The sequence below is a fragment of the Sorghum bicolor genome, chromosome 2 (assembly GCF_000003195.3).
Source record: "Sorghum bicolor cultivar BTx623 chromosome 2, Sorghum_bicolor_NCBIv3, whole genome shotgun sequence".
Lineage (NCBI taxonomy): Eukaryota > Viridiplantae > Streptophyta > Magnoliopsida > Poales > Poaceae > Sorghum > Sorghum bicolor.
Window position 1 is genome coordinate 56640667 of NC_012871.2, and position 18423 is coordinate 56659089.

The following is an 18423-nucleotide window of genomic DNA, read 5'->3' on the forward strand; positions in this document are numbered from 1 at the left end:
ACCACGACACATTCAGGATCGTCATCCTCCCAAGAACATAATAGGTAATTTGGATGAGCGCACAACAAGGAACAGAGGTATGAAAAATAAAAATTACTGTGTCTTTGCGCATACTGCTTTTGTTGCTTCTTTTGAACCCCGAGATGTTGGACATGCTTTATCTGATTCTAATTGGGTCAATGCCATGCATGAGGAGTTAGAAAATTTTGAACGGAATCAGGTTTGGGTTTTGGTTGATCCTCCACCTTCTTGTAAACCAATTGGAACTAAATGGGTTTTTAAGAACAAACAAGGGGAAGATGGTCATGTTGTTAGGAATAAAGCTAGGCTGGTTGCTCAGGGTTTTTGTCAAAAAGAGGGTATTGATTATGGTGAAACTTTTGCTCCTGTTGCTCGCTTAGAAGCCATTCGTATTTTGCTTGCATTTGCTGCTTCATGTGGTTATAAGCTTTATCAAATGGACGTGAAGAGTGCCTTTCTGAATGGGTTTATAGAAGAAGAAGTTTATGTTAAACAACCGCCTGGTTTTGAGCATCCCATTTTTCCTGATCGTGTTTTTAAGTTGCAAAAGGCTTTATATGGTTTGAAGCAAGCACCTCGTGCTTGGTATGCTAGATTGAAAAATTTTCTGCTTAAAAACGGGTTCAAAATGGGTTCTGTCGATAAAACCCTTTTTCTCCTTAGGCAAGGCAATGACACTTTAATAGTTCAGATTTACGTGGATGATATCATTTTCGGTGGTTCCTCTCATGCTCTTGTGAAAAAGTTTGCAGATGTGATGAGCAAAGAATTTGAAATGTCTATGATGGGCGAGCTGAATTTCTTTCTTGGCTTACAAATAAAACAAACTTCGGAAGGTACATTTGTGCATCAAGGAAAGTACACGAAGGATGTCTTGAAGAAGTTTGCGATGGATGATGCGAAGCCAATTTCTACGCCCATGCCGACTAGCGCAGCTTTGGATGCTGATTAGGATGGAGAGCCCATGGATCAAAAGGAATATCGAAGCATGATTGGGTCGCTGTTATACTTGACTGCTACGAGGCCAGATATACACTTTGCTGTGTGTATGTGTGCTCGTTTTCAGGCGTCCCCCAGGTTTTCTCACCGTCAGGCGGTGAAACGCATAATGAGGTATCTTCGATTTACTCCTGAATTTGGTCTTTGGTACTCTACTGCTTCGACTCTTAGTTTGTGTGGTTATTCGGACGCTGATTTTGCTGGGTGTCGTTTGGATAGAAAGTCTACATCGGGTACTTGCCAATTTTTGGGTTCTTCGCTTGTCTCTTGGTCCTCTAGAAAACAATCTAATGTTGCTCAATCTACTACGGAGGCTGAATATGTTGCTGCTGCTAGTTGTTGTTCTCAGCTTTTATGGATGATAGCTACCCTTCGTGATTTTGGTTTGTCGTTTTCTCACGTTCCTCTCTTGTGTGACAGCACCAGTGCTATAAGTGTTGCAAAGAATCCTGTACTTCATTCTAAGACGAAACACATTGAGGTTCATCATCATTTTCTTAGGGATCATGTTGAGAAGGGTGATATTGAGCTTAAATACATTGATACTAGTCAGCAAATTGCTGATATTCTAACTAAACCACTCGATCAAACCACGTTTGCACGTTTGCGTGGTGAGTTTGGGGTGTGTTACCCATTCTAGTATCATTATAAATTGCTTCCGTTACATATGTTTTATACTTGTTTTGGCTAATCTGCGACCGATGCTTTTGAAGAGGTTTAAATGCTTTGCTTGACCAATTTATGTTTTGAAAACAGTACATACATATACTTAAAAATTTATGTTGGGCTATGCCTGCTTCTCTGGATTTAGTGACTTGTTGATTACTTGACATATATCTTGCTCATGGTTTGGTTGTCAGCTTCTTTTAATGGTTTTTCACTGCAAATGTAACTCACAATGCAAGTTTTAACTCGGGAATGGATAGTATGGTTGTGAGCAAAAACTCTGAATTCCCATATCTCTGCTATTTCGCTCACGATCTGCTTGCTTACTGAGAATTTAAATATGGGCACAACTCTGATTTCCCCATGTCCCTGCTGGTTCTCGCTCATAATCAAAGTTAAACAAAACTGGCTGGGCACAACTCTTGCTTCTCATATCCCTGCTTGTCATGCTCGCAAAAGCCAGAATAAAATATGACAAGTGAATGCATTTGTGGGCGTTGCAGTGAACTTTGATCGAAGCTGCGTATCCGTCGTGTGAGCTTGCTGTATGTTTTGTCTTCAGCCTGGCACTGATTTTGGAATATGCATGTTTTTGCTTGGCTAATTGATTTTTCAAGCAGATTTAAGTTCTAAAATTCTAATGGTCATAGCATTGTGATGCTCCCTCTCTGAGTCGCTAGTGTTGCTAGTTAGCTTTTATAAGTATTTGGCATATGTCTCGGAAGCTTCTACTTGCGCTCTCTCACATGTTTTTCTCTAAATTGGTTCTTTGCATTTATCTCGATGGAGTGCTTTGTCAACAAGGGGGAGAGTGAGTAGCGCACAAATTCATTTTGCAGGGGGAGTTTGATTTCGTTTTTTCGTTTTTGCTGAGACTTGACATGCTTGTTTTGAGGGGGAGTTTTGCTGAATTTTGATTCACTTTGGAGAAAGTTTTTTTTTCTTGATCGTGTCGAGCCTAGCTATTTTTGCTAGCCCATGTCTTTGGGGATCAAGATTTTTTTTCTCTTATGTTCGAATAAATCTGTGCGGTGTGGTGTTGTCAATGCACTCATCAAGGGGGAGATTGAGATGCCGGTGGGCTAGCACCTTGGTGATGAGCGATTGACAACACGGTGTGCGTGTGACGTGTCTCTTGGCAGGCTGTGGTTGCAGGTGACAGGTGGAGACAAGGTACATGCGGCAACGAGTGAAGAACGAGGATAGGATGTCGTGCCGAAGAACCGCTGGGGCGGAGAAGGATGGATCGAGGCTTGCGTTTGAGGGACATGCGATCGTGCGGTGTACGTCTACAGTACCTGGCTACACGGCGGGAGGACGTCGAGGGAGGTTTCCGGATTACGCCACAAAATCCGGGGTTCGCTGGTTGAGCCACAAAGCCATGCATCGTACCGGGGCGCTCGTGCGGCGGGCGTTGGCCGAAGATGGAAATTCCGGCGATCGCGATACGATTTCGGATGGTCATGCGGTGACATCGCGAGGATCACATCGCGGAGATGGAGGGATCGCGGACATCGCGAAATTTACCATGGAAGATTAGACGTAATTAGAATTTACGCTCCTACGTTAAATTTATTTAGCGTAGGGGGTTATGTGTAAAAGGTAGAGCCAACCTTGGGGTTATAAATATGTGGCACCTAGGGTTGAGAGGGTTTGGGGCCTTTTTGCTACAGTGCCGCGGTTACTATTCACGGGCGTAAATAGTAACGGTGCTGCTACAGTAACAGAGAACCACCTTTCTCCCCTTTTGTCTAGCCTAGGGTTTCAAATCATAGCGAGAGATTTTTAGTTGATCTCTCCAATCAAGAGACGGAGGACGATCGGGCGGAGGCTAGATGCAATTTTGTAGAACAATCACTTGATTTAATCATTTATTTTTGAGTTGTTCGTTTGCATCTCGTTGATCCGATCTGCAAGGTTGTCGCAGCCGCGTTGCTGGTTGAATTCCACGCGGGGGACAGAACGGAATAACCGGCCTACACAGCCCTTCATCCGCTGCAGCAGCAGGGACTGCACTAGGAGTGCTACCGTTGGTCTCTATTGCAGTTCACCAGGCGTACCAGTCAGAACGCAGGGTCAAGGTGCTGAAAAGGATCTGTTGCCGGCCAACTATTGTGATCCACGACACACCAAGAGCAAGTAATCCATTTTAATTTTCATCATGTGTCACTTTCAGCAAATAGTGTTCAATCATTAGCATCGTGACTGCTTACTTGTTTATTTATTTCACTTATTTGTCTCTGTCACTAGTTATATTTAATTATTCTGGTTGGTTAATTGGTCTAGCTTATTAATTAGTTTATATGCATGGTCAGCCGAGATTATTTGTGTTAATTATTTAATTAAACACCAATACATATCATTTGTGTTTTACTTCCTTATTTTATAGTTAATTATTTCCGCTGCTTGTTTAGGGTGATATTTGGTTTTGCTTGTATCGAGAAATTTTATTGGGCTCCCATTCACCCACCTCTGGTCGCCGTTTCAGTCCTACAGCCACCACCTTGCCTTTGTTGACGAGCGCCGCTGCCTTTTCGTGGCTCACCATCACCAGCAGGCAGCAGCTTCGACGTCCGGCTGCCGAGGACCATGAGTCCATAAACAATAGCCACGATGACGTTGTGCCTCCGCTTCTCATCACTGGCCGCGGTGCCCGATAAGAGACTTGACCGTGCACTTGGTCGGGCACGTGGCATGGCATCGACCAGCCCCCGAACGGCACGTTCATCTCATCGTCATCGACATATCAACGTAGAGCACGGCCAATCTCAGTCCGGAGCATGTGGCACTAAACTTGGCCAAACGGGCGGCACGATCCTAGCACCATACCGTGCCGTCTCGGGTCATCGTACCAAACTTTCGGCCTAGACACGACACTATGGCTTCTTAGCCGTACCGTGACGTGCCGATAGGCACGGTGGCTCATCGTGCCTGTGGCGACATGTGGTTTTGGAAGGAGTTGAGAAGTTTGTCGGGCCCTGCTTCAAGGAGAAGACAGACGCCACCGTTGTTGTATAGCCATGCAGGAGATTCAATGGTCATGATCTATCCTCAGAGCATGAGACAGTGGAAATAATCGGGCCGGAGTCTTGCCAACCTATTAGCCGTGTCAGCACTGCGGGCCGAAGTTGCAGCCCAGGCACTACACTACCACCGAACCGTGCCGTGCGCCCGTGCCTGGACCGTGTTTTTTAGTGTCATGCTTGTACTGGCCCATCGTGTTAGTGTCACATGTGGCACTGGTAAATAAGGAGGACTGTACATAGTGTCCGTACACAGTGGTGGAACCAGGGGAGCTAGCAGAAGCAGTGGCCCCCCAAGCTCAGTCAATTCTTTAAATACCTATGTAACTATTAATATTTATAGTATAAGAAATATCAATTTTATCTATTTTTTTAAGGGAACATATCTGGTGCAAACCACAACCTCCGTGAAAACCTGTGCAAACCATGACAAAAAAGTCATCTAAATTCACCAAAAAAATCACACATGTAGATGATATGATGATACACAACCCTGTAAAATATCTTATCCAAACTCGAATTCATTTGTGAGATATAAAAATAACAAATTTCAAGCCAGAAAAGTGTCCACAGAATTTGCTAGAAATTTGTTATTTTTATATCTCACAAATGAATTCGAGTTTGGATAAGATATTTTACAGGGTTGTGTATCATCATATCATCTACATGTGTGATTTTTTTGGTGAATTTAGATGACTTTTTTGTCATGGTTTGCACAGGTTTTCACGGAGGTTGTGGTTTGCACTAGATATGTTCCCTTTTTTTAAATATGATGATTTTGGTAAGAAATAATGTAATATTTTTTAAAAAGTTCTTCAAACATATAATTATATATATTTTATTACATTAAAAAATATAGTCATATTTGTTCGGTCTCTCTTAATCAAACTCGCTGATTCCGCCACTGCCCGTACACATCTCTTAACATCTGGATTTCATTTTCAAACATTGATGAAAACAAAATTATTTATTGCAACAATTCGTGTCTTCTCCTTAAGCTCCCCAAGAAACAAAAGAATTAATGAGATCGATCAATAATGTTACGGTACAGCTGCGCTGAACAACGTCAGTCCCTGGACTCCTGTTGTTGATGATTGCTACCAGTGCCAGTTGTTTAGTGGCCGCCCTTGGTCATCCCGCACCCCGTGATCTCTTTCGGCAGCTGAGCGACGCGCTCGACGCCTTCCTCGAAGACGATGCCCATTCCCATGAAGAAATGAGACTCGATGTGGCAATGGAACGCCCACACGCCGGGGTTGTCAGCCTTGAACCGCAGCGCCGTCCACCCATACGGATGCACCGCCACCGTGTTCTTCAGTATCGGGTCCTTGAGGTTGTACGCCGCCGGGTGCACCGCCGGGTCGAAGCGGCCGATGCCATAGCCGAGCACCCAGAAGTCATGCCCGTGCAGGTGCCACGGGTGCGTCTCGCTCTTGTTGGCCGCCAGCATGTTGGCGTTCTGCAGCACGACGTCGACGACGGATCCGAACTGCAGCCGGTACAGCCCGTCGCTGACCGTCGCGTTCGGGTTCCGCTGGACGGCGTAGATGTCGTACCCCTGGTGCGCGTACGTCTCCGGCGGCGGCCGCTGGTCGAAGGCGCCGAGGAGGCCGTTCTTCATGGCCACCAGGTAGGGCGTGTGCGGCAGCGTGAAGGAGACGTTGTTGAGCGCCCACTTGATGTGCCCGTCGATCTTGTTCTGCGTGTTGAGCAGGAGGATGGTGCGGTCGGCGCGCGGCGGCGGGGGCTGGACGTGCGCCGGGTGCGCCACCGTCGCCACGCTCTGCCGGAACCGGTACGTGGTGTCGTTCCAGGCCGGACCCGTGGGAGGTGTGGTCGGCGGCGCCTTCCGCGGGCTGCTGCGGCCGCCGTAGTAGCTGAGGACGGCGGTGCCGGTGGGGGTGCCGGGCTCGCGGCTGACGACGTTGGAGGCGAGCCAGTAGTTGCGGTTGGGGTCCTGGTCGGCCTTGATGAGCACGGAGTAGGTCTCGCCGGAGTAGATGTTGAGGTTCTTCACCACGAACGGCTTCACGTAGTGCCCGTCGGCCTCCACCACCGTCATTTCGTGGCCCTGAAAGCATGGTGCAATCCGTGGATCATTATTCACATTCTCATGTTGTAAACTCTTTGGTAACGGTGATCGTTACGCTTTCTAATAAAGCTGGGTGAACGCCTTTGGTCTAAAAAACTCTTTGGTAACTATTGTATACGTATATATGATTTACAAACTCAAAAATTGACAGAGATGCATTCCATTAGTTATTGGCATCGCCTTGCAAAATGACTCTACAATCTAGTACATGCGTCTGAAAGGTCGATGTTCAAAGCCCGGGAAACTAAGCGAAACATTGACTGAATAAACAAGAAATATTTTGTCGTGCAGCTGAGCAGGTACCTAGCTCCATTTCGTTTAGGCCTGTTTTAGTTCCGAAAAAATTTCAGATTTCGATATTGTAGCATTTTCGTTTTTATTTGACAAAAATTATTTAATTATAAATTAACTAGACTCAAAAAATTTATCTCGTGATTTACAGACAAACTGTATAATTAGTTTTTATTTTTATCTATATCTAATGCTTCATGTATGTGCCTCAAGATTTTATGTGATAGAAAATCTTAAAAAGTTTTTCGTTTTTTTGGTGAACTAAACCTTACTCCTTCGTCGCGGTTCATGAGTATGTAGGAGTACATACTTGCAGCTTGCAGAGCATACATGTGTTTGGTTGATGGCCACTGGCCCCACCACACGTCACAGCTTGTGACCCGCTACGTACGAGAATCTATAGGCGATTATTTGGAACTTGTTTAGTTCCAAAATATTTTGTAAAATGGACACTGTAGCTCTTTCGTTTGTATTTGACAAATATTGTCCAATCATGGACTAACTAGGCTCAAAAGATTTGTCTCGTCAATTCCGACCAAACTGTGTAATTAGTTTTTATTTTTATCTATATTTAGTACTTCATGCATGTGTCTAAAGATTCGATGTGACGGGAAATCTGAAAAATTTTACAAAATTTTTTGGGAACTAAACAAGGCCTTGGTTGGTGATTCAAACGAGACTGCCAGACTTTTTTTTTTACAGAACAAACCTCGCCACAGATTGTGGCGACGCCACTGTGACACCTCGCCGCACTTCAGGCGTGGTTATCCGTGGCCGCGATCCAAACAGCTATACTGCCATTTGCAGAGTTGTTAATGACGGTTTGTATATATTGGATGCACGCAGTGGTTGTACAATATGAGGAAAGCAATGACGACGACGGACTTAGAACTTGTTGGATTATTGACTTGGTCTCTCGCGTTTGCTTGCTACAGGTCATTGCCACTTTGGTACACCAACTAAACTGTGGTTAATATATAATAACCAAATGCATGCATCAGAGAGGTGCAGATAGAAGCAGAATGGCCAAACATAGGGTGTTCATATTACCTAGCTGCGTTTGTCTTGTCTCGCCGCTAAGGCAATGTGGTGTGCCCGATCTGATCTGCCTTAGGCGCGTTGCAGCTTGCGTGGCAACGTCTCATCCTAACTTTTTATATATAGAAGTATACTATACTATACATGCAGTGCTATATAGCGAGCAAACAGTATATAGTGTCCTGTACGAGGCAAAAGAACGATATATAATAGGTGCACGCAGGCATATTCCCTGTACTTTGTTTGCTCTACCAAACTACGGATCCAAACATACGTGTATAGAGTATATATTACGCCCGCCAGGACCAGGAGAACGGCACAGTCTTACTTGGATGCGCGGTTAACGGCTAGAGTTGCACACATGCACGCCTCGCCTTTTCGTCTACGGGGAAGATAAAACAAACTTACTGTACACGCGTAGCATGCAGCAGCCGGCCGGCTTGCGTGCGGCTTGCCCGAGGCACGACATTTGCCTTGGATTGTGGCGCGAAATTGCAACAGATTATTGTTGTCGCCACCAACCGCTTTGGAAAAATGTGCACTACGTATATGTACTCGATCCACACCGGCTGTGTCCGGCCGTGCGTGCATCCAGCAGCAGCACCACCTCCGGTGGCCGCCGCCGGTCCATCACCTACCGTCAATTTGACGCGGCCGGCCGGCCGGCGGCGTCATTAGCGAATAAAACTGCCCACGTTGCACGCGCTACCCGGCGATTATTCTGCGACAGCAAGGTACGTAGCACATGGCGCCGCGGTATATGCTTTTGACTGCAATATCGTAGGGCCACATGCAATGCTGTCGCTAGCTACGCTACCGATCCGGGATTTGGCAGTCCAAAACTATTAATATTTATTATTTGGTTTTATTACAGTTTATAAATTATATAAAGTTTAGCCAAAGTATGGGAAAAATATTTATATTATTAAATAATCTCGCAACATTTGTTATTTGTTATAGAATTTATTTTTATATAATATACTTAATTTGGTATCCTAAACGTTGCAATATGTCTCTACAAATTTCCTAAACGAGAGGGTAGTAGTTACTCCTATGTTTAATCTCACAACTTTTTTTATTTGTTATATATATAATATACTTAATTTGGTATCATAAATGTTGTAAAATGTCTCTCGAAAGTTCCTAAACGAGAGGGTAGTAGTTATGTCTCGTGCCTCTAGTTTGGGTCAAATCGAATCATGGAGTAATTTCCCGCTGAAATCTTATATTCAATTCAAACTTGATTCACATACACCGTCGTTTCAGGGCACTATCCATCTACTATTGTTAATTATTATTATTGACATATGTAGAGTTCATCTAGCTCTATGGGCTTGCTTTTTTTTATGTAACTTGTACGGGCATGTTTGCCTAATGAAGTTATCTAGCCTAGACAGCTCCATATATACAAAACTATATATGCAACCAAAATCGGACGCCTGAGATTGTTCCTTATGCTTAACAACTTTCTCATAATCTGAACAAAAAAAAGCACTACATGACGTATTGATGGAGTTACAGATGAAATATGCACATAATAAATAGTCGTATACTCGTATGATCAATGGATGATATGGTTCCTTATTTCGCATCCTATTTGTGTGCTGGCAAGTTGACAATGGCTGTCTATACATATATCACTCTGTCACTGACGCGGTCCACGCCTATCCAAAGTGGTGCGCGTCATCTAAGTTTTTATTCTTTGCTTCATCCAAATGGTGGTGTGTATTGTCAACTTTTTATAACAGTATTGTCAATAATTATTGTGACTGATGATTTCACATTTTACCATATATGCATGTCGCTGATAATTAAATTCTGAATTACCATAGTATATATATATATATATATATGCTAACTTTTACCAAACATGGTTGTCATCATTTTCTTCAGTTTGACTAATAAGATGTTTTAGATCTCGACACCTGCTTTCTTAACTGTTAACAAGTTGAAATATTACATAAAAAAAAATACGATGCCGGGAAACAAATAAAGCGACAATGAGAGAAATCAAACGTGCTTACCTCGATCTCAAAGTTGAGCGCGGACAGCGACGTGACGCTGGCAATGCGGAACCTGTAGGTCTTGCCAGGCACGACGGCGAACACCGGCGCGGCGCACTCCGGGAGGGTGGCGTTGCAGGTCATCCCGGCCGCCGCGGCGGCGGAGCAGTTGACGAACCTGCCGCGGCCGTTGATGAGCAGCGACTGCGGCTCCCCGACCCATCCGAGCGGCACGGACGCGAGCCCCGTGGCCTGCTCGTAGGTGCTCTTGTGCCACCAGTCGTTGAGGAGCACGTGGTGCTCGCCGTCGTACCGGAACGGCTCGGCGTCCGGCCCGCCGCGCGCCGCCGCCACGACGATGAGGCCGTTGAGCCCCGCCGAGCGCTGCATCCCGTAGTGCGCGTGGTACATGTAGGTGCCCGGGCGGTCGACGACGAAGGTGTAGGTGAAGGTGTCGCCGGGGAGGATGGGGCACTGCGTGACGCCCTCGGTGCCGTCGGCCCACGGCGTGCCGATCTGCCGGATGCCGTGCCAGTGGATGGCAACGTTCTCGGTGAGCAGGGAGTTCTTCACCCGGACCACCACGGTGTCGCCCTGCGTTGCGCGGATGGTCGGCCCGGGCGTCTGCCCGTTGATGGTCACCGCGAGCTTGCGCACGCAGTCGGGGCTCTTGAACTGGTAGCTGATCTCCCACTCCTGGTGGACAGTGGCGGCGCGCGCGGCCGCTGCCAGCGACAGGGACAGGAAGAGGCAGCAGAGGAGCCAGGGTAGCCGACCCATGGCCGGAACGAGACTCACCACAGCTGGTTGGAGCTCGATTTGCGCTCCTTTAGACAGCTACCCCTGTCACCGTCGGCAAGCTAGCTAGCTAGCCGCGTTGGTTGCTGGGGTTTGGAGCGATCCTTTAGCTCTGGCTGCTACTGGACGCAGCTGCAATGTACTATAGCTGCTATGTGTCAAGGTGCTCCTGTGCTGTGTGCCTGTGTTGCATATATATACACATAGTAGTCGCGAGACGAGATCAATATCTTGAACTATATTTTATTGCGTCAAATATATCAAAGGATCAACGCGCTGCCACCAAACGCCTTTGTCACATTCTGACTCGGGATACAGGAACCACACAGGCAAGTACTAGTTCAATGCTGCTGCTATAATGGACAATATCTTTATATTGAGACATTCAGGTTCAAATTGAAAGCCCCTCGAAGGTGATCACACCCAGACCCATCAGGGCCGCATCAACAGAGCTGGGCAGAACTAGGCTCACATAGAATTCGTCACCGTACCTTTTAATCTATCGAAAAAGGATTGAGCAAAGCCAGCATTGTCTCCTCTCTTCTTCAAACAAAGCCAACTTTGAAGTAATCTCTGTTGGACAATTCGCACAAATATATATCTACATGGCCAAATTACTGTTTAGACATGTTTGTAGACGCTGCTGAGTCATCCGAATATACTGTTTCAGTTCAGACTTCCGAAGAGAAAATTAGTTTAGCAAGCCGTCCCTTCCTTTTACCGTTAGCCAAAAACAATAATAAAAAAAGCACATCGTAGACGCTGCTGAGTCATCCAATTATCACGCTTTACAGCTGGTAATGACATAATCGGGATTATTTCAATGTGCAATGGAATTTCTAGCAAAAGCTGGCCAGCTCTGCTATGGCCCTTTCTGCAGCAATTCTTTTCAGCTTTCTCAAAACTCAATTCATATTTGTGTTGCCTGTTTTAACAGCTTTTTCGCTGGATGGACGCGGTTTAGAGAAAATTCGCAGCTCAGACCAATCATCATATAAAACAACAGCAATTCTCTTTACAGCTTTGGCCCCCTTTTTCCCGATATGACAGCGAATCTTATCAGTTATTTATTATATTACAACGATATACAACTGTTTCTCCCTAGCTAGATGAAGCCAATGTATATGTATGCGTGTACACAGAGATCTCGTAAATGGTTTCTATAACGGTTGAACGATGGTACCTCATATGCTTCGGCAAGAATTCGATCCCTCTTTCAATACCTACATACAGTATATATACCAATAGCATGCAGTGGTGTAAAAATAGATTTGTTGTCACTGTCTTGATCAAAGTTACTACAATACCAGAAAACACTCGTTTAGCCCACGTCTTAATTACTAGTACCACTCAAGACGTTGAAATTAAATTCCTTCATAAATGAATTACATGAGTAATAATATTGTTTTATAAATAGATTGAGTGCTTATAGTTAAACTAACGACTGTGATATGCCATAATGTTTCGTTAAAATATATAAACTTATATAAAGTAACACATTATAAACCTTATTATTGTCTAGACCCGGCAATGATAAGTGGTAAAAGAAAGAAATATCTGTTTCTTAATTCAAACTCAAGACCTCGATGTTCAAATTCCTCAAGAGCTCATACAAGCTGAGTTACGCAACTTTTTTTCACTAACACGCCCGTCCCAGAATGGACGTGTATTTCATTGCCGGTCCGCTTCTATGTGACTTTGGCTGCCGCCGACCACACCCGTCGCCGCTCCTTGCAGTTAGTGGCCGACGAGCCACCGGAATAAGGAGATCTCTGCACCTCCTCTGCCCCCTTCGTCTTCCCATATGTGTTTTTGGCCTGGTCCCTTTCCCTTGCAAATGATATACTCTTTTCTCCAAAACCATTTTTTCACTAGGTTTTTCAGATGTAATTTTTAACAAGACATATGCATGTTACGATGATTGCCCAAAAGTGAGTGGCGTACTTTCAACAACAAAGCTTCATCCATTGGTGCGGTGGCTCGTGCAGCTGTGTTGGAGGCAGATGAGTGGGTACAGGCAGGGTTTTCCTGCATCTCTGTGCTCGCTACCTACTGGTCGCAAAATTTGTTTGTTTTGTAATAAACTTGCTTGGTGTATCCAGTAGCCAGGGCTATTGTTTGGTTCTTGGCTCTTGCTATTGGCCTCTCGCCACTAGCTGAGCGTACCTCTGTAACCGTTCTAAACTCTACTCCCTCTTAATGAAATACGGGCCATAGGCCTTGTTCGTGAAAAAAAACATTCGAACTCTAAACTGGAAGGAAACGAAAGGAGAAATTTTAATCCAAGTTCATTTTTTATCGAGCCCTCACCAAGTTGTTAAGCTTTAGTCATACTATATATTCGTGGGAGTTCTACATTATAGTGGTCAATATTTAGTGAAAAAATTAATAGTTCCACTACTTAGTGCCTCTATGTTCCTCTGATTTTATCTACCATATTGATTATGAAACATGGATAGGGAAAATCCCATAACCGGTGAGTGGCGACTTGTTTTATAGCAGTAGAGATCATTGTGTAGTAGTGAGAAAAAACAATGAACGAAACAGTACTGTCAGATAAAAAGAAAATGTTTACTATAATTTCTATACATGATATAACTAACTGTAAAATCATCAGTGGCCACCTTTGGTTTTCCCACATCCCATGATCTCCGGCGGGAGATTAGCGACACGTTGAATGCCTTCCTCGAAGACGATTCCCATTCCCATGAAGAAATGGGCCTCGATGTGGCAATGGAACGCCCACACTCCAGGGTTATCCGCCTTGAACCGCACCGCCGTCCAGCCATATGGATGCACCGCCACCGTGTTCTTCAGTATCGGGTCCTGCAAGTTGTATGACGCCGGGTGCACCGCCGGGTCGAAGCGGCCGATGCCATAGCCGAGCACCCAGAAGTCATGCCCATGCAGGTGCCACGGGTGCGTCTCGCACTTGTTGGCCGCCAGCATGTTGGCGTTCTGCAGCACCACGTCGACGACGGAGCCGAACTGCAGCCGGTATAGCCCGTCGCTGATCGTCGCGTTCGGGTTCGGCGGCGGAGCGTACACGTCGTACCCCTGGTGCGTGTAATTCTCCGGCGGCGGCCGCTGGTCGAAGGCGCCGAGGAGGCCGTTCTTCATGGCCACCAGGTACGGCGTGTGCGGCAGCCTGAAGGATACGCCGTTGAGCGCCCATTTGATGTGCCCGTCGATCTTGTTCTGCGTGTTGAGCAGGAGGATGGTGCGGTCGGCGCGCGGCGGCGGAGGCTCGACGTGCGCCGGGTGCGCCACCGTCGCCACGCTCTGCTGGAACCGGTACATGGTGTCGTTCCAGGCCGGGCCCGTGGGCGGGGTTGTCGACGGCGGTGCGCGGTCACCGCTGTAGCTCAGAATGGCGGTGCCGGTGGGTGTGGCAGGCTCGCGGCTGACGACGTTGGAGGCGAGCCAGTAGTTGCGGTTGGGGTCCTGGTCGGCTTTGATGAGCACGGAGTAGGTCTCGCCGGAGTAGATGTTGAGGTTCTTCACCACGAACGGCTTCACGTAATGGCCGTCGGCCTCCACTACCGTCATTTCGTGGCCCTGAACGAAAGCATGATGCAAGCCGTGGATCAATTACCTGATGTTCAGGTTAAAAAAAAAATTGGCATAGATGGATGCGCGGTCAATTAACTATTTGACGAAGATCAAAATTCAAAATTTACATTTCAATTTGCTCCGTTCAAGTCTTGTCAAAAGATTTGCTCCGTTCAAGAGTGAAAGCGATGTTTATTGAGCCGATCTTTAAACACTAAAGTCAGATTTGGGCCAATTGAAGGCATAAAACAAATGAATCTAGCGTGGTATTTTTTTTTCCCTGAAACTTATGGTTTCCGTTTCAAAAATAATAATAATTTGATTAATAGTTGGTGAAATTGTTTACTTTTTATACCCGTAATATGAATATTGAATACTACTACTACTGCACATATCCTAAGATACTGTTGTTGCCTTTTGTTGCTTCAGAATCTGCAGTTTTCATATTTCTGAAGAGTAAGGACTATGGAAATTTCATTGCTTTGACGTTCTGGACCATATGGAAAACATGAGCTTCAGTTGGTAATTTCCACGCAAATGAAGCTGCGAGCGAGTACTATATTCACAACAACTCCGGGAAAGAGCCAGTGAGTCAACAACCTTGTATTGTTGGTTGTCCAACACCTCCATTTCGGTACAGTTTCGTGGTGGTTGATGCTTGTACAAATTTAGCAGTATTTTGTACTCCGAGATGCGAGGGTTAGTGAGGAAAAGATCAAAAGACCAGAATACAAAAAAGGATTTTAAAAGAACGCTGTGCTGACTGTCACTTCAATCTTTTGTTAGTTGTTATACTAACCGATGGATGGCGACCTCGAGTGTGCTCCATGGGCACCAGATTGGTTCCAAAGGTGAAGGATAGGTACAGAGATACTCACTCCATTCCAAATTACAAGAAGTTTAGATATACATTTGTCTAGATATATAATACTCCTTCCTTCCTCTATTATAAGTTATTCTAATTTTCTTAAATAGTTAAATTATCTTAAGTTTGACCAAAATTATAGAAAAATTATAAAAATTTATGACATCAAATAATTACACTAAAAATATAATTAATATAGATTCTAATGATACTTATTTGATATCATAAATCTTATTATTTTGTTATATAATTTCGATCGCACTTGAGATGTTTTGATTTTTCAAAAAAGTTAGAATGACTTATAATTTGAGACGGAGGGAGTAAGAAAATAATATATTTAGAAAAGCTAAAACATTTTATAGTTTGGGACGGAAAAAGTAGTATTATGTTGCCTAATTCCAATTATGTTCTTCTGCTGGACTTTTTTTAGATTTGACCACATAACAAAGAATCAGATTTATGTTACTAGATCTATAAATAAATAATTGTTTTAAAACATAAATATTTCAATGTAAATATCATATGTTCGATATGCAATGCTTAACAAAATTTCATATCGTAGACCATGTAACTATGACGACCCTAGCTAATAGTTATTTCTGCGGAAGGAGAGATTAGCCAATAATTGCTGTTTTCATTTATAATAACAAAATTATTAAACTACCGGTTCATATATATCTCGTGATCTGGTTCTTCACCAGGGCCGGTAGCTAGGGAGGACCTCTCTACGTCGACCTTTTGGTGAGTCCCCCACTACCGGTTCATATTACGTAATTGTTGAATCTAATAAATAGTTTGGTATTCATACGTGCAACTATTAATAATTAGTTGTACTTGCTACAGGTTATTCTTGTCAAAACATAATGTCTTTAGTATAGCATACATATGTTGTTTAGGATTAAAGTTGTTGCACTTATGACTTGACAGTATATATTTTGTATGGTATACAGTTTTTGGTGTTATTCGTATGAGGCACCGCTTGCTCAATACGTGATGTTTCATCACTGTTATAGCTTCCTCAGGGCAATGCCGCGAAAATGCTAGTATTCTGAAATATGAAATCTGAAGAAACAAATCAACGGGAAAATAAACGAAAAGGTTGCGCGAAATGAGAGCAAATGCGCGCGCGTGTACCTCGATTTCAAAGTTGAGAGCGGACAAGGACGTGACGCTGGCGATGCGAAACCGGTAGGTCTTGCCTGGCACGACGGCGAACACCGGCGCGGCGCACTCCGGGCTGGTGGCGTTGCAGGTCCCCGGCACCGCCGCCGCCGAGCAGTCGAACCTCCCGCGGCCGTTGATGAGCAGCGAGTGCGGCTCCCCGACCCAGACCATTGGCACGGACGCGAGCCCGACGGCCTGCTCGTGGGTGCTGCTGTGCCACCAGTCGTTGAGCAGCACGTCGTGCTCGTCGTCGTAGGCGAACGGCTCCGCGCCGTCGACCTCGCCGCCGGGGTCCTCGGCGACCGCGACGACGATGACGCCGTACAGCCCCGCGGAGCGCTGCATCCCGTAGTGCGCGTGGTACATGTAGGTGCCCGGGCGGTCGACGACGAAGGCGTAGGTGAAGGTGTCGCCGGGGAGGATCGGGCACTGGGTGACGCCCTCGGTGCCGTCGGCCCACGGCGTGCCGATCTGCCGGATGCCGTGCCAGTGGATGGCCAGGTTCTCGGTGAGGAGGGAGTTGGTCACCTTCACCTCCACGGTGTCGCCCTGCGTGGCGCGGATCGTCGGGCCGGGCGTCTGCCCGTTGATGGTGGCGGAGAGCTTCCGCACGCAGTCCGGGGACTTGAACTGGTAGCTGACCTCCCACTCGTGGCGGCGCGTCGCGGCACGCGCCAGCAGCGTGGACAGCGACAGGCAGAGGAAGAGGCTGCAGAGGAGGCGCTGCGCATGCCGCGCCGGCGCCGCCCTCGGCAGCAATGCCATGGTCGGCGGCGGCAAAGTGGCCTTTACCTCGGCTCCACTACCGATGTTTTTTTTCTTTTTTGTTTTTTTGGACAAATTTTGCTTGTGGAGCGCCTGGCCGGATTGCTGGTAGAGCCGGTCTGTCCGGTGTGGCAGTGGTGTGGTTGTGTGATGACCTTGCTACTAGTATTTATAGAGAAACTTTGCTTGAACTGTTGCATTTTCAAGATAAGGTTTGGGTACCGTGGACCCTAACCGAACATATACCATAATTGATTCGAAATTTCGAATATGCAAGTAAAATAACTGGTGTTTTCGTTGTGCAAGTGTATCTTGGTACCAACGTACAGGGACGAAGCTAGGAAAAAATTTTAAGGAGGGCTGAGCAAAAGTTCTACATCGACCTAGCTCTACTATTACCTCTCGTAAATATACATTAATAATGAAATTCATAAAATATATCTAAAAATAAAGTTCTCAGCCTGGTAAATTTGTGTCTAAAATTAGAAGGAGAGCACTAGAGATTCTATTGGGCCAGCAGTAGGGGGGCTTAGCCCCACTGCTCGCTTTGTCGCTGAATACGTACGCTAACGTATAAAGCTGAAATACTGTGTGCAAATGGATACGGCGTCAATTTGTTAACACAGCTTAACTTCACTAGTGAAGTTATTTTTTAAAAAAGAGTTTTATGAGCAACTTTCTAAATAAAACTAAGCTGTTTTAAAAAATTTATTTAGCAAAACAGCTTCATCAGGAGCTTCATGAATGAATAAAAGAAAGAAATGGAGAAAAGAGTTAGGATAAGCTACTTTTTTTTGTTTCATCTCAACTCATGTCTCTGTAAGAGGATAAGAAAAATAGCTTTACCCATGAAGTTGTTTTAGAAAAGAGTATTTGGCAAAAAAAAAACAGCTCAAAACACTTAATAAAGCTATTGTGAACTATGTCAGAAAGATCCTAATGATTTTGAGCTTCAACTTTATGGATCATGTTCATATGTGAACGCCTGCATGGTCTGCTCTGTAGATGCCGGTCATACATTCGAGCAGGATGGGTGGGGAACTTCCATGTACCCTACTCATCCTCGGGTCAAACCAGAACAAGATAATGCGTGTACACAGAAAGTAAATGGTGGTTGTAACCATGTGATGCAAGAACGTAGGAGTA

At 45.3% G+C, this 18423-nt stretch overlaps 2 protein-coding genes and 1 long non-coding RNA gene across 3 annotated transcripts; 1 reads left to right on the forward strand and 2 right to left on the reverse strand.

The window, feature by feature from the left end:
- LOC110433126 lies at positions 479–3358 on the forward strand. The gene is made up of 2 exons (XR_002450530.1): positions 479–1134; positions 2829–3358. It is a non-coding gene; the product is annotated as an uncharacterized LOC110433126 (long non-coding RNA).
- Positions 5629–11110, reverse strand: LOC8056170 (L-ascorbate oxidase). Its single transcript, XM_002462240.2, has 2 exons — positions 10155–11110; positions 5629–6780 (listed from the first exon to the last, which is right to left on the reverse strand). Exons 1-2 carry the CDS (start codon positions 10911–10913, stop codon positions 5824–5826), a joined length of 1716 nt encoding a protein of 571 aa, XP_002462285.1. The 5' UTR covers positions 10914–11110; the 3' UTR covers positions 5629–5823.
- Positions 13404–17402, reverse strand: LOC8056171 (L-ascorbate oxidase). The gene is made up of 2 exons (XM_002462241.2): positions 16483–17402; positions 13404–14489 (listed from the first exon to the last, which is right to left on the reverse strand). Exons 1-2 carry the CDS (start codon positions 17275–17277, stop codon positions 13545–13547), a joined length of 1740 nt encoding a protein of 579 aa, XP_002462286.1. The 5' UTR covers positions 17278–17402; the 3' UTR covers positions 13404–13544.

What these genes read in the sequence shown, in the direction of transcription:
- LOC8056170 (XM_002462240.2), bottom strand. Translation starts at nt 10,913, where the DNA reads ATGGGTCGGCTACCCTGGCTCCTCTGCTGCCTCTTCCTGTCCCTGTCG. An exon ending in CGCTCAACTTTGAGATCGAG is followed by an intron (nt 6,781 to 10,154) that starts GTAAGCACGTTT and finishes CCATGCTTTCAG; the next exon opens with GGCCACGAAATGACGGTGGT.
- LOC8056171 (XM_002462241.2), bottom strand. Translation starts at nt 17,277, where the DNA reads ATGGCATTGCTGCCGAGGGCGGCGCCGGCGCGGCATGCGCAGCGCCTC. An exon ending in CTCTCAACTTTGAAATCGAG is followed by an intron (nt 14,490 to 16,482) that starts GTACACGCGCGC and finishes GCTTTCGTTCAG; the next exon opens with GGCCACGAAATGACGGTAGT.